At 39.4% G+C, this 26,740-nt stretch overlaps 1 protein-coding gene across 1 annotated transcript in view; it reads left to right on the top strand.

Moving 5' to 3' along the window:
• Positions 1-5,855: 5,855 nt before the first annotated feature.
• The window catches only part of DNAH7 (dynein axonemal heavy chain 7), a 260,029-nt gene continuing 239,144 nt past the window's right edge, over positions 5,856-26,740 (top strand). The window contains exons 1-3 of the mRNA XM_032405789.1: positions 5,856-5,960; positions 16,433-16,495; positions 25,438-25,500. Of these exons, the coding sequence (XP_032261680.1) occupies positions 5,946-5,960; positions 16,433-16,495; positions 25,438-25,500 (141 nt within the window). The 5' untranslated portion in view covers positions 5,856-5,945. The remainder of the gene's footprint in view (positions 5,961-16,432; positions 16,496-25,437; positions 25,501-26,740) is intronic.

The following is a 26,740-nucleotide window of genomic DNA, read 5'->3' on the forward strand; positions in this document are numbered from 1 at the left end:
AAGAAATTGAGTTACTTTCCAAACGTGTAATTTATTTAAGACTTATTTCTTGATGATTGCAACAATATCAAAATTTAAAATAGTCTATGGTTCTATGGCAAGAGAGTAATTCTATAGAAAAAAAAAGTTCATTTTTCTCTCTGGTTTGCAGGTGAGTATATCTCCCTCTAGTGTTCGAAGAAATCGAATGCAACCATTTGTGTTGGTTCAGATCTGGTTGTGATTAGTTGAAGGTCAACGTGTGGTAATAAAACAGCATCATTATTTGTTTTTATGGGATTTGGTCCATATATAGCTCCGTATTTTCACAAATACCACATGCATGAATTGTCAACCACATTTTGTAGGGTTCCTTTTGTATCTGAGATATCTGATGTGACTCTAACTTTGTACTTGTGGAACTCTTTGCTAAAGCGTTGACAAAATATGTAATTTTTAAATTGCAAGTTTCCAGAAACAGAAAACAAAGAGTCTTGGGGCTTGATCCTTAGATCACCTTCCTTTTTGTTTCTATTTACACTCTCTTCTTTGATGATTTCATCTACTCTCACGGTCAGTTATCATCTATCTATGGATGAACTTCTATCCCTTGACAGGAGCTATACCCAGAGTTGTACAGTTTCCTAGCTCCTCAACATCTTACTTGGACATTTAATAGACATCTCAAACTTGACATGTTTGAGAACCAAGTTTTCGTAAATTTTCTTGCGCCTTCCATCTACCAAGTAGCTCAGACAACAAAAAACCTAACAGTCATTTTACCTTATTCTCATTCCTTATATCTAGTCCATCAGCAAGTCCTTTCAGGTTTTCCCCCCAAATATATCCCTGATGTGTCCCCTTTTCTCCACCTATTACTTCCCCCAAATTTAAGCCATCATCATCCCTTTCCTGACCTACTTCAATAGGCTCCTAAATGGCCTTCCTGCTTCTACTCTTGCCCCATTTCAACTCATAGTTTCTTCACCTTATTAAAATAAGATCCTTCCTCACTATGTCCCCAGCCTTCTTCAGGCTTTGAATGTGTCAACTTTATTCTCACATTCAGGCCTGAGTCTCACCTGCTCACCCACTTCCGGGGGGGAAAACTCATTCCTGACATTTTTGAAGGGCTGGCTCCTTTTGTCATTCAAATCTCAGCTCAAATGTCTCTCCTCTGAGAGACTTTTCTTTGACCGCAGTCTCTCCTACTATCCCGGTTCATTTACTTACAATTTTTCATCATCTGAAATAAATAAACAAAATACTTATTTTTTTTTCTTGCTCATTTTCTATTCCTCTTTACTAGAATAGGAGATGGGATCTTGGTGGCCTCCACTCTCTCCCATGCCTAGAACAATGCCTGGCCCACAGCAGGTGTTTAAGGAATACTTGTCACCTGAGCAAGATGAGGAAGATGGGGAGGAGTATAGGTTCACACAGAGAGAAAGGCATGGCCAGAAAAAAGAATACCAGATTCTGGACTCTGCTTTAAATTGTACACTCAATTTTCTCAACCTCATAGCATGCCCCACAATAATAAAAAGCAGACACACTGCTTCAAAGAAGAATGTATAACATACTAGCCCTCACTTTTTCCTTCAACAAAGCTACAGTTTCAAAAGCAGGAGGTAAAAAAAAAAATCAGTAGTAACAAATAACACAAGTCAAAACTCAGCAGCTTATACAATATATTTTAAAGGAAAAGAAATTTCTCATAAAAGATTCCCTTAGAATCAGCACAAATTGCGGCATAAAATCCTTAAGCAAGCATTTGGTTCATGTGTAATAAAATCATTTTAGAAGAAAACCACCCAAACCATGAGAGAAAACACAAAATCATAAATGCAGCCGAACTTGACACCCAGGGAACCAAAATATCAGCAAGTCAATTTCTGTTCTCCATTTAGTCTTTTATATTTGGCTAACTGAGGTTACCAGTTTCTGTTTCCAGATAGCTCCTCCTAAAGTAGACGTCCATATTTGTAGATTAATAAATCAAAAGCATAGAAATAGCTCTACCCAAATTAAACACTGAGTGTGTAAGGGAATCTTTCAAGGAAGTAAGTAATAACAGTGATAAAGTGTCTTTCCATAATTTGAAGGTCCAACACATCTAATCTAATCTAAAATTCATTCCTAACAATTTTTGAAATGTATCGATTCTTGTCAGGGTTTTGAGCTGAACTTAACCTGAATGGTGAGGACAGGGATTACATCTCAGCCTCAGTCTGGTCGGTGATATTCCTGATTACCCTTCACACCTCTTGGTTATTGCCTATGGTATAAGGCCTTGGGGTAATTTTTTAACTCCTCATATTCTGACTTTCTAAGTGCTCTTTTGCTTCTTTCTGGCTGAAGAATTCAACCTTCCAGTACTCTCCTGGCTTTCAGAGCTTTTCACTGTGCCCTCGGGCTGTGAAAGCACACTCTTATCTTTAACCTGTTCTTGGAACCCTACGCCTACCTCCAGGTTTTTACTGCAATGTGTCTCCTTGAACGCTCTGTTTCTACGTGGGATTTTCCATTCCTCCACCCTCCAATGCAGAAGTCAGGGTCTGCCACATTTATCAGCTGTTTTCCAGTAAAAAGTTCTTACTAATTTTAGGCTCATCACCTCTTCTCTCCTGTTTCATTCACTGAAGACTTTCACTCAGTCTTCCATTCCACTCTGCTACTTCCGCATCCATGGGATCAGCCATAGCCTTAGCAACTTAGTTCCCTGATCTGCCGCGACAAAAGTCCTTCACTTCAGTCACCCACTTCCATGGCCATATTTGGGACCCTGTCAATGCCTGGAGCTGCTCCACTTTGGAAATTGCAGAGTCAGTACCCTCACTCCTAGTCTTTCTACTGTTACAGTTGTTCCCTCTATGTCTCTGTCACTGAGATGCCCACTCACCCTAGTTAACAGCTTTCTCCCCATTTAATAGCCTTTTCTTCCTTTATTGATTTTAGGTTCTGAGAGTCTCTATTTTAACTTCACTCTTATCAGAGTCTCCCTTCTCTTGCTCTGTTGTTGTTGAAGGAGGTCATCGAAGGGCCGTGACCTCTGCTTGACCAGCAAGCTGGACCCAGGCATTTGGAGGCTCCTTCACTACCCCCCCACCTTGGAATGCACGTTCTGCCCACACTTTCCACGCTTCCTACAGCTGAAGCCGTTTGCAAGGACGCCACACTTGAGAGAGCAATCTGTCGTTGAGCCCATTTGGACGTGGCTGAACCTTGTTAAGGCCTCTATATAAACTGAAGATTGTGGCTGGTGGGCGTGAGACTCTGTTCGTCTTGTGGCTGCAGGAACCAAGCCTTGTACGTAAGTCCCCTTGCATGTTAAACCTGCCGCCTACCAATCTGGGGTGACCTGCTTCTTCCGTTTCATTCTGCCTTCCCTGTGTGTGGGCCAGTTTGTGAGCCAACAGTTATCCTTCTGTCATCCCAGCCTGGGGAAATGTGTTGTGTGTTGGTTTTCTTTGAACTGGAGCCTGGTCTGTTGGATGTTTTGGGAGTACAGATTTTTGTCACTACTATTTCAGAGACTTCAACTGGGTTGTTCCTGTATGTCCTCGATCACTCCCATTCTCTCTCTTTTCCTGCCAAGTAGTTATTTCAAAACTTCTTCATTCTGCTCCAATCTTTGACCAATCCCTGACTCTGATCTTCCTTCAATTTCTTTTTTTAATTGAAGTATAATTAACCTATGATATGTTTCAGGTGTACAACATTTATGCCATAGTTCCATGCATTACTCTGTGCTCACCCTCATAAGCATAGTCCCCATCTGTCACCATACAACATTATTACAATGTACTGGCTATATTCCCTACGCTCTACTTTTCATCTCCATGATTTATTTTATAAGTGGTAATTTGTATCTATTCATTTAATCTATTTCACCCATTCTCCATCCCCCTTCCTTCTGGCAGCTACCAGTTTGCTTCTATATTTAAAGAGTCTGTTTTTTGGTTTGTTTCTTCATTTGTTTTTTAGATTCCACATAAAGTGAAATCCTATGGTATTTGTCTTCCTCTATCTGACTTATTTTACTTACTGTAATATCCTCTAGGTCCATCCATGCTGTCACAAATGGCAAGATTGGGGGCGCCTGGGTGGCTCAGTCATTAAGCGTCTGCCTTCGGCTCAGGTCATGATCCCAGGATCCTGGGATCGAGCCCCACATCGGGCTCCCTGCTCAGCGGGAAGCCTGCTTCTCCCTCTCCCACTCCCCCTTCCCTCTCTCACTCTGTCAAATAAATAAAATCTTTAAAAAAAAAAAATGGCAAGATTGTATCTCTTCTATGGCTAAGTAATGTTCCATTGTATATAGATCCTACATCTTTTTTTTTTTAATCCATCCATTGATGGATACTGTGGTTGTTTCCATATCTTGGCTATTGTAAATAATGCTGCTATAAACATAGGGGTTGGTATATTAACAAAGGAGGCAAGAATATACAGTGGGGGGAAAAACCACCTCTTTAATACATGGGACTAGGAAAACTGGACCACTTTCTTACACCATACACAAAAATAAACCGAAAATGGATTAAAGACCTAAATGTGAGATCTGAAACCATAAAACTTCTAGGAGAAAACCTAGACCATAATCTCTTTGACATCAGCCATAGCAACATTTTTCTAGGTAAATCTTCAGCAAGAGAGCTACAAACAAAAATCAACTCTTGGGACTACACCAAAATAAAAAGTTTATGTGTAGCAAAGGAAACCATCAACCCGGAAAAGGCAACCTACTCAATGGGAGAAGATACTTGCAAATGATATATAAAGCTTAATATCTAAATATATAAACTATATTCAACACCCAAAAAATTTTTGATTTAAAAAGTGGACAGAGGACTCGAACATTTTACAAAGAAGACCTACAGATGGCCAACAGACACATGAAAAACTGCTCAACATCCCTAATCATCAGGGAAATGTGAATCAAAACCATAATGAGATATCACCTCACACCTGTCAATGACTAGACTAGAAGACCTATAAGAACAAGTGTTGGTGAGGATGAGGAGAAAAAGGAACCCTCTGCACTGTTACTGGGAGTGCAAACTGCTGCAGCCACTGTGGAAAACGGTATGGAGGGTCCTCAAAATTTAAAAATAGAAATACTGTGGGGCGCCTGGGTGGCTCAGTCGTTAAGCGTCTGCCTTCAGCTCAGGTCATGATCCCAGGGTCCTCGGATCGAGCCCCGCATCGGGCTCCCTGCTCCGCAGGAAGCCTGCTTCTCCCTCTCCCACTCCCCCTGCTTGTGTTCCCTCTCTCGCTGTGTCTCTCTCTGTCAAATAAATAAAATCTTAAAAAAAAAATAAAAATAAAGAGTATATATTTAAAAAAAAATAGAAATACCGTAAGATCCAGTATTCCCACTACTTACCAAGGAAAACAAAAACAATTCAAAAAGATCTATACACCCCTATGTTTATTACAGCATTATTTACAATAGCCGAGATTTGGAAGCTTCCCTCTAGTTGTTAGCAGATGATTTTGCTTTCTACAGAAAAGCGCTTTATTCCACTAGTTTTCTGAGACCTTTTAGGTACAGAAAGTTGAATAAGGGGTTATGGCGGGGGTCTGGAACACCCAGTTAGGAGAGTACAGAAATTACGATCAGTAATCAAAGGGTATTCACTCCTCAGGGCAGAAGAAGCACCCTCTGCCTTCAGCAGTTCCCTGTGCGCCCTGCGGGCCCCACCGCACTGGCTCAGAGGCGCCACCGAGCGCCCTGGAAAGCGCCTCCTGCCGGTACGCCGGGTGCCGCCCCGAGAGCGGCAGATGACCGGAAATGGAGCCTGCGCGGGCCTGCTGCTAAGCAACGGGGACGCTAGACCGCCCGGGCGCTGCGGGAGCAGAGGCTGCAGGCGGGCTCCCCGGACGCCACTTCTCTTGTCTGAGGGGCGCCGCACAGGAGTTATCAAGAAGCCGCCAGGTGACTCAAGCGCGTCCTCCCAGCCATGAGCCGCGAGCAGGTGAGAGGGTGGCCAGGCTGGCCCCGCACCAGACTTCCTTCCAATTTCAGAAGTGATTGAAGCCTGGTCCTCCAGACTCCCCAGTTGTGATCCTGTGGGGGCACAGCTTCCTTCACCCCGGTTACATCTGGGATACTGATCGCTTTCTGTGAAAACTTTAAAAAATGTTTCCTTCTCAACCGTTCGTCCTTGATGTTGTCATAACAACCAACCATTTCAGCCGAGCGAGCGGCGCGCTAGCAGTTAGAACTACAGTCGAGTGTCCCCAGTGTGCTAATGGTGGGTGTGTTTGGGTGGGCGGAAGCTCGGTGGGGGGGTTGCAGTGGGTTTAGGCTCTCTAGAGATGGGATTCAAGCCCATTCCTAGCTGTGAGACTTCGGGCAAATCACTTTATCTTCGTAAGCCTTCTCTCCCTTCTATGCAAGGGGGCGGGGAATCAGAACATCTCCTTTCTTAAGGTTGTGAAGTTCAAATAAGATAACACACCCTATGCGAAAGGGTTTGGTAAGTGGCAAATGGAATTTCTTAAGAAAATATCCCCATGACAGGTAATAAAAGATGCATGTTGTAATACCTACTTTTCAGAACTTTCTTCATTGAACCTAAGAGCATTTATAAACAAAAGAAATGCAGAACAGTGGCCAAACTTTTTAATGCCAGAACAGAATGAGAAGGCATTAAGCATGGGCATGATTCTGGCTAGTGAGAAAACAACTCTAACTCTATTGATGAATATGGAAAAGGCCCCTTAAGCATCCTGGTACTGAATGGAGAACAGTTGCTTTTAAGCCTGCATATTTTGCTTAGCTTCTTTGTTTTAACACTAAACTGTAATTCTTTCCTTTTCAATACTTCATTTTTTTTTTGGAGTGTTTATTGAGGAAATGATAAAAGGTAATTTATTCTTATATCCCTTGGGTCATAGATTAACAAAATGTCAATCTTAATTCCTTAATCAAATAATGCCTAAATGATCAAGAAACCCTAGTTTTAACATTTTATTGAAATGTGTAATAAATTGAACTAAGAAACACTGATTCATTTACCATATAATTAATTAGTGGTAAAAGAACAAATGAACAAACAAAAACCAACCAAAAAATGATATCGTAACCAAAAAACTGAGCAGTTAAATTAGTGGACTGTACTAGTGATTGTTTTTTATGTAATACTATAATTAAAGTCCTTCTAAAAACATTTGTTATCACCATCAATATGCATTAAGCAACTTATTTGCTTGATGCTCTTATCAGTCTTTGGCCTGGTCTGAGTCGCAGCCTGGGTTCTTGAAATTTAAAACACCTGTTTACCATACTTGCAGTGGTATTTCTGAATTGCTATTATTGTCCAAAGCCCCCAGGTGACCAATTTACGACTAAAAAGCATCTGCTAAAAAACCTATTGGCAGTTAGGTTTTAAGTTTTGCTTTATCTTAAAAAAAAAATGATGTTTGGAAATGACACCCCTCATCCCTTCCCCACTGTTCGCTAAAGAGACCTATATTATTGAAGAGGCATTATTGGGATCTTGAAAGAATGTCGCATGAGCCCATCTAGGATTATTTCAATGGTTTAAACACCATTTTTAAACAGCAGAGGTCCCTCTCTCACTGCTTTGGTTGATCGGTAATTTTAAAACTTGGTACTCTCATTTATGCTAATTTCAAGTGTCGTTTTCCTTTTGAAAGGATGAAAGCTTTTATATTTTAACCTAAAACAAATGGAATGGATTAAACTTTTGGAAATGCCATTCTTATGTGACATTTACTTATGTATTCATTTAGTTTGAAAAAGTGAGCAGGTGGTAAATCATATTTGCTGAAGGAGACTTTAACATATTCATCTCATTAGTGGAAGTTGGAGAGTGACATGGCATTTTTCAGGAATAGCAGTCTGAGTTCTTAAGTTAGGTATTTAAAACAAAGATAAATCTCTTGCAACTGCTCATTTCATTTTTAAAATTAAAGAAAGTAAGGCATTTGAGCTTCATCGAAGAACTTCCAGGCGTTTAAAGATAAAAAATAGGCAAAGACCATGAAGTGCCCAACAAATCCACCACATACTGTGGGCAGGTGAGGAGGAAAAAGCTGTCAGCCCATCTCTACCTTAGTGCTTTTTCTAACTGTTAAATCAATTGTGATTTTGCATTTATATGATGCTTATTCAGTTTTCCTAAGTATCTTCTTGATGCCCTTGTTTAAAAAGGAGGTCAGAGTAAAAAACAGTTCAGTCTGAAGCCCACACCTCCTTGGTGATGACTTTAACAACCATAATGCAAATATATGACCATTATGTTAAATCAACCCTGTTAAATTTGGAGAGGTTATTGTTTTAACCAGACAAGTTCATAAAATGGCTGATTTAACCAGACACATTTACAGATTCTGGTCTTATGATCAGAATGGTTAAGCTTAGATTATTACCAGTTTTACGATGTCCCTTCCAATAGACAAATAGTTGAAAATGAGCCAAATAAAAACTAAATGCAAAGCCAGAGTGCGTCAAGAAGACTCCTTAACAATTTTAATTTTAATAATGTAAAGTTATATTAATCAAGATCCCAACAGAAAACAGATGACACGCTCAAAGGGATTTAATTGGAGAAAACTTAGACCGTTTGCAGTGGTGTGGGTCAGGTTAATGGAAAGAGCCAACGAGGATGAGGAGGCACTTAAGGATTAATAGCAAAAGGAAGTCATTACTGACCAAGGAAAGAATTTAGGGTTTGAAGCCGATGGCCAAGAAAGAATTCTTGAGACGTCTTTGGTGCAAAAAGGTGATTTTATTAAAGCACGGGGACAGGACCCGTGGGTAGTAAGAGCTGCACTGGGGTCATGAGGAGTGGCCCATTATATACTTTCAAGTTTGGAGGGGGTTAGGGATAGCATAAGCCTCCCAGGCATTGGGGAAACAAGGTTTCCAGGATCCTGAGGGGGCTAGCTATTGTTAGGAAAGGTCATTTATTACTGTAAAAACGCAGTCGTGAGACCCTTCAGATGTATATCGGTGGGTCATATACTTGGGAATGATTGCCAACATGTATCTTGTGGGGGGGGGGGGAGAGATGAAGTTTCCAAAGGAATTTTTATATGTTAAAGTAGATTTACAGGATCCTGGGGGTGGGGTTAAGATTGCCTTTTGCCCTTAGAAGAGTATCAGCGTGGAGGCAGTTAAGTCCTTAGAGGAATGTCACTCTGCCTTTTTCAAGGACTTGTCAAGGGGCTGTAGGTAGTAAGGAAATGTAATAATTTTTCTTCTGCCTTTGTTTCCCACATCAATTACCATTCCTAGACCTGACAGGTCACTACATTACCAAAACCTGGTGAGAGGTGGGGGGTTTGGAATGGTAGCTTCCTGACCAGAGCTGAGCTCTAGAAGAATACAGATACTAGCAGAACTATGGGAAACAGGGGGTACTAGGAAAGAACTATCTAAAACTCCTCCCCTCCTGCTCTCTAGTCTCCTACCGGTGCCTCTCATTGCTTGGATATTAACCCACCAGAAGCCAGAAGGCTGGGAGTCCCAGCTGAAGCCCACCCGTAAAGAGAATTTAGCCTTCCAGGCACAGAGCAAGAAAAAAACGCAAACAAAGCCTAACCATCACAGCAATTATAAGTAGATGTTGCTTTCAGAGACCTTTCCATATTGACAAAGCAGTTGGGATAAAATGTTTAAGTCTGTTGTTCAGATGCCATGATTCATTTTCTCATTCAAAATCTTTATACCTAAGAATAAATCTAACAAAGATATATAAGACCCTTATGAAGAATGTTATGAAATGTTTTTGAAGGATACACTCTTAGAATCTGAATGAATAAATATTCATGAAAAAGAGTCAATATCATAATTGTCAGTTTCCTCCAAGTTATTCTAGAAATTCAATGTATTTTTATCAAAATCCCTGAAAGTTTTATACAACATGGATTCTAAAATTCACCTGGTAGAAAAAAGGTCCAGATTGTCTGATAAATTTTTTTATTGAGGTGTAGTTGACATACAATGTTATATTAGATTTGGGTGTACAACATAGAAATTCGACAAGTTTATATGTTATGCTTACCACAAGCGTAGCTACCATCTGTCACCGTAAAATGCTACTACTATACTATTGACTATATTCCCTATGATGTACTTTTTATTCTCATAACTTTATCACATAACTGGAAGCCTGTATGTCCCACTCCCCTTCACCCATTTTCCCCTCACTCCATCCTCCTCCCCTCTGGCAACCATCAATTCTCTGTATTTATGGGTCTGTTTCTGCTTTTTGTTCATTCATTTCTTTTCTTTTAGATTTCATGTATAAGTGAAATCTGTGGTATTTGTCCTTGTCTAACTTATTCCACTTAGCATAATATTCTTTATGTCCATCCATGATGTTGCAAATGGCAAGGTCTCCTTTTTTAATGACCAAGTTATATTCCATCGTGTGTGTGTTTGTCTATGTATACTACATCTTTATCCACTCATAAACAGATGGACACTTGGGTTGCTTCCAAATCTTGGCTCTTATAAATAATGCTGCAATAAACATAGGGGTACATATATCTTTTTAAATCAGTGTTTTCATTTTCTTTGGGTAAATACACAGTAGCAGAATTGCTAGATCGTAATAGATTTGATTTTTTTGAGGAACCTCCATACTGTTTTCTACAGTGGCTATGCCAATTTACATTCCATCAACAATGCACGAGTGTTCCTTTTTCTCCACATCTTTACCAACACTTACTTTTTGTCTTTTTGATTCTAGCCATTCTGACAGGTGTGAGGTGATATCTCATTGTGGTTTTGAGGTGAATTTCCTTGATTAAGGATGATTAGAGATGTTGAACACTTTGTATTTGTCATCTGTAAGTCATCTTTGGCAAAGTGTCTATTCAGGTCCTCTTTTTTTAAGCGTGTGTGTGTGTGTGTGTGTGTGTGTGTGTGTGTTGAGTTGTAGAAGTTCTTTATATATTTTGGATATTAACCCCTTATTGGATAAATCATTTGCAAAGATCTTCTCCCATTTAGTAGGCTGCCCTTTTTGTTTTGTTGGTTTTCTTTGCTGTACAAAAGCTTTTTATTTGTGTAGTCCTAAGAGTTGATTTTTGCTTTTGTTTCCCTTGCCTGGAGACATACCTAGAGAACTGTTGCTAAAACCAATGCCAAAGAGATTATTGTTTGTTTTCTTCTAAAAGTTTTATGGTTTCAGGTCTCACATTTAGATGTTTAATCTATTTTGAATTTATTTTTGTTTATGGTGTAAGAAAGTGGCCCAGTTTCGTTCTTTTGCATGTAGCTGTTCAGTTTACCCAACACTGTTTATTGAAGAGGTGGTCTTTTCCCCATTATGTATTCTTGCCTCCTTTGTTGTAGATTATAGATTAATTTAACATATAGGCATGGTTTATTTCTGGGCCCATTGTTCTGTTCCATTGATCTGTGTGTCTCTTTTTGTGTCCGTATCATAGTGTTTTAATTACAACAGCTTTACAGTATATCATGAAACCTGGGATTATGATACCTTTAGCTTTGTTCTTTCTCAAGATTGCTTTGGCTATTATGGTCCTTTGTGGTTCTACACAAATTTTTAGTATTAAAGTTCTGTGAAAAATGCTACTGGTATTTTGATAGGAATTACATTGAATCTGTAGATTGCTTTGGGTAGTATGGACATTTTAGTAATATTTTTCCAATCTTGATGTGATTTCAATCTTCCTGAATTTATTGAGACTTGTTTTGTGGCCTAACATGTGATCTATCCTGGAGAATGTTCCATGTGCACTTGAAAAGAATGTGTATTCTGTTTTTAGATGAAATGTTCTGTATATATCTATACAGTCCATCTGGTCTAGTGTGTCAAAGATGCTGTTTCTTGATTTTTTTTTTTTTTTTCAATCTAGATGATCAGCCCATTGATGTAAGTGGGGGTGTTAAACTCTCCTGTTATTGTATTACTGTCAATTTCTCCCTCCAATGTCTGTTAATACTTCATATATTTAGTTACTCCAGTGTTGGGTGCATAAATATTTGTAATTGTTATATTCTCTTGTTGGATTGACCCCTTTATCATTATGTAATGTCTTTATCTCTTGCTACAGTCTTTGCTTTAAAATCTATTTTGTCTAGGGCGCCTGGGTGGCTCAGTTGGTTGGGCGACTGCCTTCGGCTCAGGTCATGATCCTGGAGTCCCTGAATCGAGTCCCGCATCGGCCTCTCTGCTCGGCAGGGAGTCTGCTTCTCCCTCTGACCCTCCCCCTTCTCATGTACTCGCTCTCTCTCATTCTCTCTCTCTCAAATAAATAAATAAAATCTTTAAAAAAAATAAAATAAAATAAAATCTATTTTGTCTATTATAAGTATTGCTATCCCAGCTTTTTCTTTTTCTTCTATTTGCATGGTATGTCTTCTTCCATACTTTTACTTTCAGTCTGTATGTGTCTTTAGGTGTGAGGTGAGTTTCTTATAGGCAGCACATAGATGAATCTTGTTTTTTTTATCCATCTGTCACCCTATGTCTTTTGATTAGAACATTTAGACCATTTAAATGTAAAGTAATTATTGATAGGTATGTACGTATTGCCATTTTGTTAATTGTTTTATGGATGTTTTTGTAGTTCTTCTCTGTTCCCTCTTTCTTTGAGGACTTTCTGTAGTGTTATGCTTGGGTTTCTTTCTATATTTTGTGTATTTATTAAAGGTTTTGGGTTTGTGGTTACCATGAAGTTCATATATGGGATAATGCCGTCATATATTAAGTTGATGGTCATTTAAGTTCAAACACGTTTTAAAAGAACTTTTTTACTCCCCTTTCCATGTTCTATGTATATGTTGTCATATTTTACATTTTTTATTCACAAGTTTCTTCTATTTTTTTTTTAAAGATTTTTATTCATTTACTTGAGAGACAGAGAAAGCACCAAGCTGGGGGGAAGGGTAGAGGGAGAGGGAGAAGCAGGCTCCCAGCTGAGCAAGGAGCCCAACTCGGGGCTTGATCCCAGGACCTCGGGATCATGACCTGAGCTGAAGGCAGATGCCTAACCAACTGAGCCACCAGGCACCCCAAGTTTCTTCTATTGGTGGCTCTTTTTTTCCCCCCACTTAAAGAAGTCCCTTTAACATTTCTTGTAAGGCTGGTTTAGTGGTGATGAATTCCTTTAACTTTTCTTTGTCTGGGGGAAACTCTTTATCTCTCCAATTCTGATTAATAACCTTGTTGCTTTTAAAATTCTCTTTATCTTTAACCTTGGACATTTAAATTATGTGCAGTGGTGTGGACCTCCTTGCATTCATCTTGTTTGGAACTCTCTGTGCTTCCTGATCTTTGATGTCCATTTCCTTCCCTAGGTTAGGAAAATTTTCAGCTATTGTTTCTTCAAATAAGTTTTCTGCCCCTTTCTCTGTCTTCTCCTTCTTGGACCCCTATAATACAAATGCTTGTTTGTTTGATGTTGTCCAAGAGATCCTTTATCCTAGCCTCATTTTTTAAAGTTTTTTTCTTTTTGCTGTTCAGTTTGGGTGCTTTCTATTACCCCGTTTTCCAGATCATTGATCCATTCTTCTGTATCTGCTAATCTGTTGACTCCCTCTAGTATATTTTTCATTTCAGTTATTGTATTCAATTCAATTATTGTTCTTTTTTATATCTTCTGTGTCTTTGTTGAAGTTCTCACTACTCTTCTCTCCAGTCTGGTGAGCATCTTTATGATCATTACTTTAAACTCTTCATCAGGCATATTGCTTATGTCGGTTTCGTTTAATTTTTTTGGGGGGGGGAGCCTTATTCTTTGGGAGTATATACATCTGTCTCCCCATTTTGCTTGACCTGCTGTGTTTGTTGCTTTGAATTAGGTGGAATAGCTACTTCTCCTAAACTTAAAGGAATGGTCTTGTGTATGGTTTTTCCCTGTGTGGACTGTTTGTGCCTGGTGGCATTGGCTGGCTGGAGCTGTGTCTTGTGTGGGCTAGGGGTTTGGGGTTCACTGAGGTAGTAGACTGACTATGGCACCTGGACCTTGGTACTGTCATAACTATCAAGGTGAAGGGAGAATGTAAACAATGGTGCTCCCCATCCCCTCTAACCCAGAGAGAGTTCCAGCAGCTCCCCTGCTGCTGGATGGAGTTCTAGATCTGGCTCTTTTATATTCCAGGTGTTCTTAAAAGCTGTGGGTTTTTTTCTGTGCCCCAGGGTGTCTGGGGTTGGTGTGAGCTGGAGACCTGGCACTCACTGAGGCAGCAGGCTGCCTACAGTGCCCAGACCCTGCTCCTGTCTGGGCTATCCATGTGGAAGATGAATGTAAACCATGGTCCTTGCCAGCCCCTTGACCGTGGAGAGCATTCCAGCAGCTCCCTTGCTATTTGGTGGACTTCCAAGGCTGGATCTTTTATGTTCTAGTTGTTCTTTTAAACCATGTTTTTTTTTCTGTGCCTTAGTGCAGACAAATCTGCTCAGTCCCTCAGTACTACCCCCATTCCACACTGCAGTTTGCAGTGTTGGGGGTGAACGTTCCCTTCCTTACTGTGTCTCCATCTCGCTTGCCCGTTCTCTGTGGCCTCTTTATCTTTTGTTGTGCAGAAGCTGTTCAGTCAGCCCTCAGTTCTTCTTCAGGAGGAACTGCTCTATAAACTGGTGTAAATTTGGTGTGTCTATGGAGAAGAGGAGTTCAGAGTCTTCCTATGCCACCATCTTGAACCAGAGCTCTGTATCTGATAATTTTTAACAATAGTAAGGTGGAGAGAATTACCTTACAGGTTTCAAGACCTATTGTGAAGCTACAGTAATTTGATATAATCTGTTTACAGATAAACATACATCAGTGGAATTAAATGGACAAAACCAGATATGCACATACACATATGTATAATATATGTTAAATACATAAACAAAATATGTGTATGCATGAGATGCAAGAATTGTATGCATGTATACTAAAATGTATTCCAAAAGATGTTTATTGAAACATCTTTTGTAATAGAGAAACATTGGAAATGACCTAAATGCCCATTCACAAGAGAAAGGAATGGATAAATTCCATTACATTCATATGGTAGAATACTATTCAACTGTGAAAATCAGTGAAGATGGCACCCACGTGGGAAGTGAGAAAACCACATACTTGCATCCTGAAAAGTTTGAAGGGAATTCTCCCTTTGATGTAAGGGAAACTGGCTGGACAGCTACCAATAGAGATGGTAGTGAAACCTGCTGGAGGTGGTCTGCCCCTGGATCAGCCACATACCACAGGCTGGAAAGGTGCTCAGGGGCAAGGATGCTCCCTGCTGGCAGCCGCAGCGTGAGAACAATGAGGTAAAGCACTGGAACCAGGAAGAAGAGTCCCTTTTTCTTACAATGTCCCTTTTGAACCTGGAGAAATGTTTGAGTCCTGCTCGAGAACCACCAAGGAGGACAAAAAGCATAGATTGGTAGCTTGAGAGGCAATGAATTTATGTGACCAAAGCACAACTCATAGTATCTGTTTTATAAATCAAAGTATCCTTCTCAACAGCACTTCTTGGATGAAATTCCTACAATAGAATTATTCTCTATTGCAAAGAGAGTTACTGCAAGTAAAATTTGTACTTTATAGTAGTAACTTGAGGGTATATTAACTTTAGGAAGTAAAGAATTCTGGGGGCGGGGAATGAAGTTTTAGCCATGGAGAAGGGAGGCAAGGTTGAGTAAACTTTGGACACCATTTAGATTCAGATAAATTTCCAGAGGAAGATAGGACCAGTTTTCCACTGAATTGTCTTGTTATTCTTAACAAAAACCAATTGTCCACAAATATGAGTTTAGAAATAAACTTCATGTTTATCCTTATGCAGTCTTCATTATTATAGCTTTGTAGTAAGTTGTGAAATGTGGAAATATGTGTCTGCCAACTTCTTTCTCAAGATTGTTTGGCTGTTCTGGATCCTTATATTTCCATGTAAATTTTATGATCAACTTGTTAATTTCTACCTAAAAAATACAGCTGAGATTTTGAAAGGGAATGTGTTGAATCTGTAGATAATTTTTGGGGTAAGGAGTATTGCATCTTAATATTTGTCTTACAATCCATGAGCATAGGATGTCTTTCCATTTATTAAAGTTGCCTGTAATTTTTTTCAGTAATGTTTTATAGCTTTCATTATGCAAGTCTTACACTTAAATTTATTCCTATTTTATCCTTTTTCATTCTATTGTAAATGATTTCTTAATTTCAGTTTTGGATTGTTCATTGCTAGTATCTAAAAATATGACTGATTTTTTTTCATTGGTCTTACATAAGCAACATTGCTGAATATATACCTTAGTTCTAATAATTTTTTGTGGATTCCTTATGACTTTCTGTACAAAACATTATGCCATCTGTCGAGTAGGTTTTAGAATATTTTGGATGATATGTGCTTTATATTAGACACTGTAAAAGTTGGTTGAGTGAATCAATTGCAGCATTAACAAAGTGAACAGTTATTTTTTTTTTTTAATTTTTGTATTTTTTCATACAGGACAAATCAGCCAGCAAAGAAAAATCCAAGACACCAGTCAGATTTTTACCACAGTCGTCTACGGTAATTTACCAGTATATTCCATACTTTATTGCTTTATGATAAGGTTACTGGATTTCTGGGTTTAAATTCTCTGCTCCATATCATTCTTTTCTGATGGATAACATCTATGATATACGTATCTTGAGAAAAATAACTAGCTTAATAAAGGAATTATAAGTTATAGTTACTGGTATGCACGGGGAATACTTGCAAATAAGTTACTGAATTTCTGGTTTTAAATTCTGTGCTCCATTTCATTCTTTTCTGATGCATAGCATCTGTGATATACATATCTTGGGGAAAAATAACTAGCTTAATAAGGGAATCATAAGTTATAATTACTGGTATGCACAGAATACTTGAGTATTCTGAATAAAAGAATTGTGAAGATGGCCTAGCAGAAGCAGTAATGGAATCAGGAAATGAGGACTTGGGTTATAGTTTTGTTACTAATGGCTCTGTGCCTGTTGGTGAGTCCCTTACATTTTTGAGCCCCTATTTCTAAGTCTGAAAATGAAAAGAGTTGGTTTAATGAACTTTGAGGAGATGCCTCTTCCAGCGCTAAGATGTGACTTCTTAGATCTTGGCATCCTTTGTCAAGATCTTGGCATCCTTTGTATTTTGACTTTAAATTATCATTACTCTGTGGAAGCGGCAGTTAATAAACCTTTTTAGTAGATAAAGTGCTAGAAAAGTTAGAGTTTACTGCAATAAAATTTACTATCTAGTAATTATGTTGAGTTTAATGCCATAGAGTTACACTCTTGTGATTGCTGGAAGTTGAGTTTAAGTGGAGGTTCAGTGCAAACATTATTTGTTTGAAACATCTTTTAAAACCACAGAATAAACTATAAAATATGGATTGCTTCATGCAGAGAGGATTCCTAATAATTTGAAATACAAGCTTCTTTCAGCTTAAAAATCTCAAATGAAATTTTGCAGGTGAATGTTCTTGAATATTTCAAAGTATGTGTTAACTATGAACCTGTTTGTATTGATAATGCCAAGATTATCACACCATGTTTTATAAAATAAAATCATAGCATCTTTTTTTTTTATGTTATGTTAATCACCATACATTACATCATTAGTTTTTGATGTAGTGTTCCATGATTCTTTATTTGCGTATAACACCAAGTGCTCCAGTCAATACGTGCCCTCTTTAATACCCATCACCAGGCTAACCCATCCTCCCACTCCCCTCCCTTCTAGAACCCTCAGTTTGTTTTTCAGAGTCCAGCGTCTCTCATGGTTCATCTCCCCCTCCAATTCCCCCCCTTCATCCTTCCCCTCCTGCTATCTTCTTCTTCTTCTTTTTTTTTTTAAACATATAATGTATTATTTGTTTCAGAGGTACAGATCTGTGATTCAACAGTCTTGCACAATTCACAGCGCTCACCATAGCACATACCCTCCCCAATGTCTATCACCCAGCTGCCCTATCCCTCCCACCCCCCACCACTCCAGCAACCCTCAGTTTATTTCCTGAGGTTAAGAATTCCTCATATCAGTGAGGTCATATGATACATGTCTTTCTCTGATTGACTTATTTCGCTCAGCATAACACTCTCCAGTTCTATCCACGTCGTTGCAAATGGCAAGATTTCATTCCTTTTGATGGCTGCATAATATTCCACATACACAATGGAATATTATATATACCACATCTTCTTTATCCATTCATCTGTCGAAGGACATCTTGGCTCTTTCCGCAGTTTGGCTATTGTGGACATTGCTGCTATAAACATCGGGGTGCACGTACCCCTTCGGGTCCCTACATTTGTATCTTTGGGGTAAATACCCAGTAGTGCAATTGCCGGGTCATAGGGTAGCTCTATTTTCAACTTTTTGAAGAACCTCCATACTGTTTTCCAGAGTGGCTGCACCAGCTTGCATTCCCACCAACAGTGTGGGAGGGTTGCCCTTTCTCCACATCCCTGCCAACATCTGTCGTTTCCTGACTTGTTAATTTTAGCTATTCTGACTGGTGTGAGGTGATATCTCATTGAGGTTTTGATTTGGATTTCCCTGATGCCGAGCGATGTTGAGCACTTTTTCATGTGTCTGTTGGCCATTTGGATGTCTTCTTTGGAAAAATGTCTGTTCATGTCTTCTGCCCATTTCTTGAATGGATTCTTTGTTCTTTGGGTGTTGAGTTTGATAAGTTCTTTATAGATTTTGGATACTAGCCCTTTATCTGATATGTCATTTGCAAATATCTTCTCCCATTCTGTCGGTTGTCTTTTGGTTTTGTTGACTGTTTCCTTGGCTGTGCAAAAGCTTTTTATCTTGATGAGGTCCCAATAATTCATTTTTGCCCTTGCTTCCCTTGCCTTTGGCGATGTTTCTAGGAAGAAGTTGCTGTGGCTGAAGTCGAAGGGTTGCTGCCTGTGTTCTCCTTTAGGATTTTGGTGGACTCCTGTCTCACATTTAGGTCTTTCAACCATTTGGAGTCTATTTTTGTGTGTGGTGTAAGGAAATGGTCCAGTTTCATTCTTCTGCATGTGGCTGTCCAATTTTCCCAACACCATTTGTTGAAGAGACTGTCTTTTTTCCATTGGACATTCTTCCCTGCTTTGTCAAAGATTAGTTGACCATAGAGTTGAGGGTCCATTTCTGGGCTCTCTATTCTGTTCCATTGATCTATGTGTCTGTTTTTGTGCCAGTACCATACTGTCTTCATGATTACAGCTTTGTAATAGAGCTGGAAGTCCGGAATTGTGATGCCACAAGCTTTGCTTTTTCTTTTTCAACATTCCTCTGGCTATTCGGGGTCTTTTCTGGTTCCATACAAATTTTAGGATTATTTGTTCCATTTCTTTGAAAAAAGTGGATGGTATTTTGATAGGGATTGCATTAAATGTGTAGATTGCTCTAGGTAGCATTGACATCTTCACAATATTTGTTCTTCCAATCCATGAGCATGGAATGTTTTTCCATTTCTTTGTGTCTTCCTCAATTTCTTTCATGAGTATTTTATAGTTTTCTGAGTATAGATTCTTTGTCTCTTTGGTTAGATTTATTCCTAGGTATCTTATGGTTTTTGGGTGCAATTGTAAATGGGATTGACGCCTTAATTTCTCTTCTGTCTTGTTGGTGTATAAGAATGCCATTGATTTCTGTGCATTGATTTTAGATTCTGCCACTTGACTGAATTCCTGTATGAGTTCTAGCAGTTTTGGGGTGGAGTCTTTTGGGTTTTCCACATAAAGTATCATATCATATACAAAGAGTGAGAGTTTGGCTTCTTCTTTGCCGATTCGGATGCCTTTTATTTCTTTTCGTTGTCTGATTGCTGTGGCTAGGACTTCTAGTACTATGTTGAATAGCAGTGGTGATAGTGGACATCCCTGCCATGTTCCTGACCTTAGGGGGAAAGCTCTCAGTTTTTCCCCATTGAGAATGATATTCGCTGTGGGTTTTTCATAGATGGCTTTTATGATATTGAGGTATGTACCCTCTATCCCCATACTCTGAAGAGTTTTGATCAAGAAAGGATGCTGTACTTTGTCAAATGCTTTTTCTGCATCTATTGAGAGGATCATATAGTTTTTGTTCTTTATTTTATTAATGTATCACATTGATTGATTTGCAGATGTTGAACCAACCTTACAGCCCAGGAATAAATCCCACTTGGTCGTGGTGAATAATCCTTTTAATATACTGTTGGATCCTACTGGCTAGTATTTTGGTGAGAATTTTTGCATCCGTGTTCATCAAGGATATTGGTCTGTAATTCTCCTTTTTGATGGGGTCTTTGTCTGGTTTTGGGATCAAGGTAATGGTGGCCTCATAAAACGAGTTCGGAAGTTTTCCTTCCATTTCTATTTTTTGGAACAATTTCAGAAGAATAGGTACTAATTCTTCTTTAAATGTTTGGTAGAATTCCCCGGGGAAGCCATCTGGCCCTGGGCTTTTGTTTGTTGGGAGATTTTTGATGACTGCTTCAATTTCCTTAGTGGTTATAGGTCTGTTCAGGTTTTCTATTTCTTCCTGGTTCAGTTTTGGTAGTTGATACATCTCTAGGAATGCATCCATTTCTTCCAGATTATCTAATTTGCTGGCATATAGTTGCTCATAATATGTTCTTATAATTGTATTTCTTTGGTGTTGGTTGTGCTCGCTCCTCTTTCATTCATGATTTTATTTATTTGGGACTTTTTTCTTTTTCATAAGTCTGGCCAGGGGTTTATCAATCTTGTTAATTCTTTCAAAGAACCAGCTCCTAGTTTTGTTGATCTGTTCTACTGTTCTTCTGGTTTCTGTTTCATTGATTTCTGCTCTGATCTTTATTATTTCTCTTCTCCTGCTGGGTTTAGGCTTTATTTGCTGTTCCTTCTCTAGCTCCTTTAGGTGTAGGGTTAGGTTGTGTATTTGAGACCTTTCTTGTTTCTTGAGAAATGCTTGTATTGCTATATACTTTCCTCTTAGGACCGCCTTTGCTGCATCCCAAAGATTTTGAACAGTTGTGTTTTCATTTTCATTTGTTTCCATGAATTTTTTTAATTCTTCTTTAATTTCCTGGTTGACCCATTCATTCTTTGGTAGGATGCTCTTTAGCCTCCATGTATTTGAGTTCTTTCCGACTTTCCTCTTTTGATTGAGTTCTAGTTTCAAAGCATTGTGGTCTGAAAATATGCAGGGAATGATCCCAATCTTTTGGTACCAGTTGAGGCCTGATTTGTGACCCAGGATGTGATCTATTCTGGAGAATGTTCCATGGGCACTAGAGAAGAATGTGTATTCTGCTGCTTTGGGATGGAATGTTCTGAATATGTCTGTGAAGTCCATTTGGTCCAGTGTGTCATTTAAAGTCTTTATTTCCTTGTTGATCTTTGCTTAGATCTGTCCATTTCAGTGAGGGGGGTGTTAAAGTCCCCCACTATTATTGTATTGTTGTCAGTATGTTTCTTTGCTTTTGTTATTAATTGGCTTATATAATTGGCTGCTCCCATGTTAGCGGCATAGATACTTACAATTGTTAGATCTTCTTGTTGGATAGACCCTTTAAGTAGGATACAGTGTCCTTCCTTATCTCTTATTACAGTCTTTGGTTTAAAATCTAATTTGTCTGATGTAAGGATTGCCACCCCAGCTTTCCTTTGGTGTCCATTAGCATGGTAAATGGTCTTCCACCCCCTCACTTTCAATCTGGAGGTGTCTTTGGGTCTAAAATGAGTCTCTTGCAGACAGCATATCAATGGGTCTTGTTTTTTTTTTATCCAATCTGATACCCTGTGTCTTTTCATTGGGGCATGTAGCCCATTTACATTCAGGGTAACTATTGAAAGATATGAATTTAGTACCATTGTATTGCCTGTAAGGTGACTGTTACTGTATATTGTCTCTGTTCCTTTCTGGTCTATGTTACTTTTAGGCTCTCTCTTTGCCTAGAGGACCCCTTTCAGTATTTCTTGTAGGGCTGGTTTGGTGTTTGCAAATTCCTTTAGTTTTTGTTTGTCCTGGAAGCTTTTTATCTTTCCTTCTATTTTCAATGACAGCCTAGCTGGATATAGTATTGGCTGCATATTTTTCTCATTTAGTGCTCTGAATATATCATGCCAGTCCTTTCTGGCCTGCCAGGTCTCTGTGGATAGGTTTGTTGCCAGTCTAATGTTTCTACCATTATAGGTTACATATCTCTTCCCCTGAGCTGCTTTCAGGATTTTCTCTTTGTCTCTGAGACTCCTAAGTTTTACTATTAGATGTCAAGGTGTTGACCTATTTTTATTGATTTTTGTCAGGGGGGTTCTCTGTGCCTCCTGGATTTTGATGCCTGTTTCCTTCCCCAAATTAGGCAAGTTCTCTGTTATAATTTGCTCCAATATACCTTCTGCCCTCTCTCTTTCTTCTTCTGGGATCCCAATTATTCTAATGTTGTTTCATCTTATGGTATCACTTATCTCTCAAATTCTGCCCTCGTGATCCAGTAGTTGTTTATCTCTCTTTTTCTCCACTTCTTTGTTTTCCATCATTTGGTCTTCTGTATTACTAATTCTCTCTTCTGCTTCATTTGTCCTAGCAGTTAGAGCCTCCATTTTTGATTGCACCTCATTAATAGCCTTTTTGATTTCAACTTGGTTAGACTTTAGTTCTTTTATTTCTCCAGAAAAGGTTTCTCTAATATGTTCCATGCTTTTTTCAAGCCCAGCTAGTATCTTTAAAATCGTCATTCTGAACTCTAGTTCCGACATCTTACTAATGTCCCTATTGATTGGGTCCCTGGCAGTCGGTACTGCCTTTTTCTTTTCTTTTTTTTTTTTTGAGGTGATTTTTTTCCATCTTATCATTTTGTCCAGAGGAGAATAGATGAATGAGAGAACAAAATGCTAACAGGGTAACAACGGCCCCAGAAAAATATACACTAAACAAATCTGAAGAGACCTTCCAGAAAGGGGTCGCTTTTCTGTTCATAGAGTTGCTGCTATTCTTTTCTTCGATCTTCTGTTGAGTTCGTAGGTGTTCAGAATGGTTTGATCCCTATCTAGCTGAATTACTGAGATGAGACGAAATTTAGGTCTCCTACTCCTCTGCCAACTTGCTCTTCCCCCAAACCTGCCTGGATTATTTTAAAAAGCCACTAAACTCTTCTCACTGCTGACCCTAGTCTCTTCCTCACATACCTTGTTTACTGCTGCCAGGACCATTTATGAAAAACCCTTTGAATGGCCTTGCATGATAAAGAAGATAAAAATATATTTTCTCACCCAAACTGAGAAGCCATTGAGAATGAAAGTCCTACTAATTATGCTCAGGAAAGAGCTACACACGGGGACTGTCCCAGCAAACTGGGACTCAAGGTCCCCCTCAAAGGAGACTAAAATGGCTCTCTATTGCCAGCCAGGCCAGTCAAGCCCCAAACACTTGAGCTCCATAATATAGCAGCACCCACCTCTCCAGCTCTCTCTCACCCCTGATTTGGGTTCCTACTCAAATACAACCTCTGTAAAGTGGCCTCACTCCATGTAACCTAGCACTTCTCTATCTTTTCCCTATCTCTTCACCCTGTTTTATTTTTCTCCATAGTACCTGTTACTGAATGTATAGTGTATATAGGGTGTATAGGTTATATGTGTGTGTATAGGGTATATGTGTGTGTATAGTGTATATGTGTATATATGTATATATACGTTAGCAATAGCTGTCTGTACCCACTGGAATGTAAGCTCCATGAGGGATTAGGCTGTGACCTCTCAATTACTGTAGGTCCAGTGCCTCAAAGAGAACCCAGCACATGGTAGGAGTTCAATAAATCATCGTTGAGTAAGAGAATGGTTATACTTTCTACTTTGGTTGGATCGGGTCCCTTTACCATCGACCCCAGTGTCCTCTCCCAAGCCTGCTGTCCTCAGTTAGCCTCCAAGTCATGGTTCAGGATGTTTCCTCTGTCTTCAGTGAGCCTATTGCTGTTCTTCTCTGTGAAGATCCAACTATGCCTCCAGGCTTGGCTTCCGTCATTTCTCTTTTTGAAACTTTCTGTCAATACTCTGCTCCATACCCTCTCCTGTCCTGGATGAAAGCATATAGTTTTTAATATTAACTGGCCTGTGTGCCTTGTGGGGGCAGAGAATCCTATAAAAAGTCCTTATCTCTACAATATGCACAAAAGTGGTATACTACCTCAGAGTTTTAAAGAGAATGAAATGAGGGATAATTCACGTCAATTTAAAGCAATATGCAAAACACACTGTAATCAAATATATTCTAATTACATTCTTTGTGTTTTGTACTAAGTCTTCAACATCTAGTATATATGGAATATATACTTAAACATAAAAATATACTCTTAAACACCTCTCACTTCAGATAAGAGCCACATTTAAAACTGTCGGTAGCTGCAGGTGGCTAGTGGATGCTGTTTGGACAACAGCTTTAAAGAATCGAGCAATAGCAGACATAAAGGAGCAGCCACTCCCTCTAGGTCTAAAGGAGAGCACTCAAGGAAGGAACTTGGAAGATGCATCCCTTCCCCAAAGCTTACACTGAGGTTTCTTGGAGAGGGAGTGGCTGTGGCCCACTCGGGTGACAAAGACCTTTGCAGAGATCCTGCAGGCTGGGAGGCGAGTAAACCACCTGCTTACGTGCTAAAAAGTTTGAAACGAAGTCTCCCTTTGTGATGTGAGGGGAACTTGCTGGAAGGCTGCCTATAGGGATGCCGGTGAAACCCGCTGGAGGGTGTCTGCCACAGGGTCAGCCACGTACCACAGGATGGGAAGGTGCCCACGGGAAGGATGCTGACTGCTGGTGGCCACACTGTGGAGCAACGGGGAAAAGTACTGGAACCAGGAAGGAAAGCCCTTCTCTTTCAGTGTCCTTCTAGAACCCTCTAGAATGCTGTGCCAGCTGGAGAAATGTTTATGGAGTCCTGCTCAGGAATCACAAAGCAGGGTAAAAAGTAAAGATCTGATGCTGAGAGGCAATGAATGAGTGGCCCAAGCACAACTCTGTCCTTCTCAACCACACTTCCTCTCACAAAGATGAAATTCCTACCAGGCCGTTATCCTCTACTCAAAGGAGATAGCAACACTTTGCTCTGGAAAGTACGAGTGTTCCTTAGGGCAACTCGAGGGCGCATTAGCCTGAATGCATTGTTACCTCAGGAAGCGAAACATCACAGTTGTCAATAGAACAAAAATGCGATTTCAGGGGTGGAGAAGGGTGGGAGAGCCGGGTAAGCCCTGCACACTAACTCGGTTCAGAGAAATTCCTCAAAGCAGATGTGATGGATAAAAAGTTTTGCACACTTTTTAAAGCTTTCTGAGTCTTGTGGGATACCACGTTCCCTTCTTTCCTTGCTACAGAGGAAGTCCTTCGAAGGCCAGCGTGGAGAAATGTGAAAGCACTACAGTAGGTCTTCAAGGTTTTGGGTAACGTGCTTATTTTGTAGTGACCCTCTGTACAAGTGCTTGAGTGAATCAATTGTGATGTTAAGAGTCAACAGTTTTTCTCTTATTTTCATGCAGGATAAGTCAGCCAGCAAAGAAAAATCCAAGACACCAGGAAGAGTTTTACCACAGTTGGCTACGGTAATTCACCTATATCCTCTCAGTGGATCTTTGCCCTTCTGAAAATGTGGTTTCAAACTTGTAAATAAGTAACTGAACATCTGATTTTGAATTTTGTGCTCCATTTGATTATTTTCTGATGGAGAAATTCGACAAGGTGCACATAGTAGGAAAAAGAACAATCTTAAAGTAACTGTAAATTATCATTTCCTAGTATGTCCAGAGTATTTCAGTATTCTGGATAAAGGAATTTTCAAGATGGACCAGCAGCAAGTTTATCAGTGTTGGAGTCAGGAAATGAAGCCTCAGCTTACAGCTTTGTCACTAATGGCTTTAGGATCTGAAAGGGTCATTTATCTCTCTGAGCTGCAGCTTCTGAGTTTGAAAATGAGTTTCTTTGAGCTGTATCTTCCAGCACTGAAATGCTATGCCACAGAAGAGTCCTCTGATCTAGGTATCCTTTCTAAAAATTATTATGATTATAAATTCTCATTGTCCTATGGTAGAGGCAGTTCATAGGCATTTTCAATTGGTAAGTGCTGGGTACAATATACTTCACTGTAATAAATTTTACTAGTAATTTTGATAGTAATTATGTTGAGCTTAATGCCATTGAATTGTGCTCTTGTGACTCCTCGAAGTGGAGCTTAAGTGGAGGTTAAATGCAAACAGTATTTTTTTCTGACTGTGATAAAATATACCTAACAAAAAATTACCATTTTAACTATTTTTAATTGAACCACAGTTCATTGGCATTAAGTACACTCACGTGGTGGTGCAGTCATCACCACCATCCATCTCCAGAATTCTTTTCATCTTTGCAAACTGAAGCCCTGTACCCACTAAACAGTATGTCTCTGTTCTCCCCCCACCCCACCACCTCCCTGTGTCCCCCTACCCCATGGTGGCCAGCCTTCTACTTTCTGTAAGGGACTACTCTAGCTACCTCATATAAGTGGAACCCTACAACATTTGTCCTTTGATACCTGGCTTATTTTACTTAGCATAATGTTATCAAGGTGTATCTAAAGCATTATTTTTTGAAAGATAATTTGAAAGCTCTAAACAAATATAAAATTGAATTTGTGCAGCTTTTTGTAAAGAAGTTTCCTGATAATTTAAAATGGATGACCATTTTCCCCTTGGAAAACTTGAGTTAATGTTCTTAAGTGAATTACCCTGAACATTACAAAATACAAATTTCCATTAAAAATATGCTTCTATGGGGGCACCTGGTTGGCTCAGTCAGTTAAGCCTTCGG

The sequence above is a fragment of the Phoca vitulina genome, unplaced genomic scaffold, assembly GCF_004348235.1.
Source record: "Phoca vitulina isolate PV1807 unplaced genomic scaffold, GSC_HSeal_1.0 scaffold1, whole genome shotgun sequence".
NCBI lineage: Eukaryota > Metazoa > Chordata > Mammalia > Carnivora > Phocidae > Phoca > Phoca vitulina.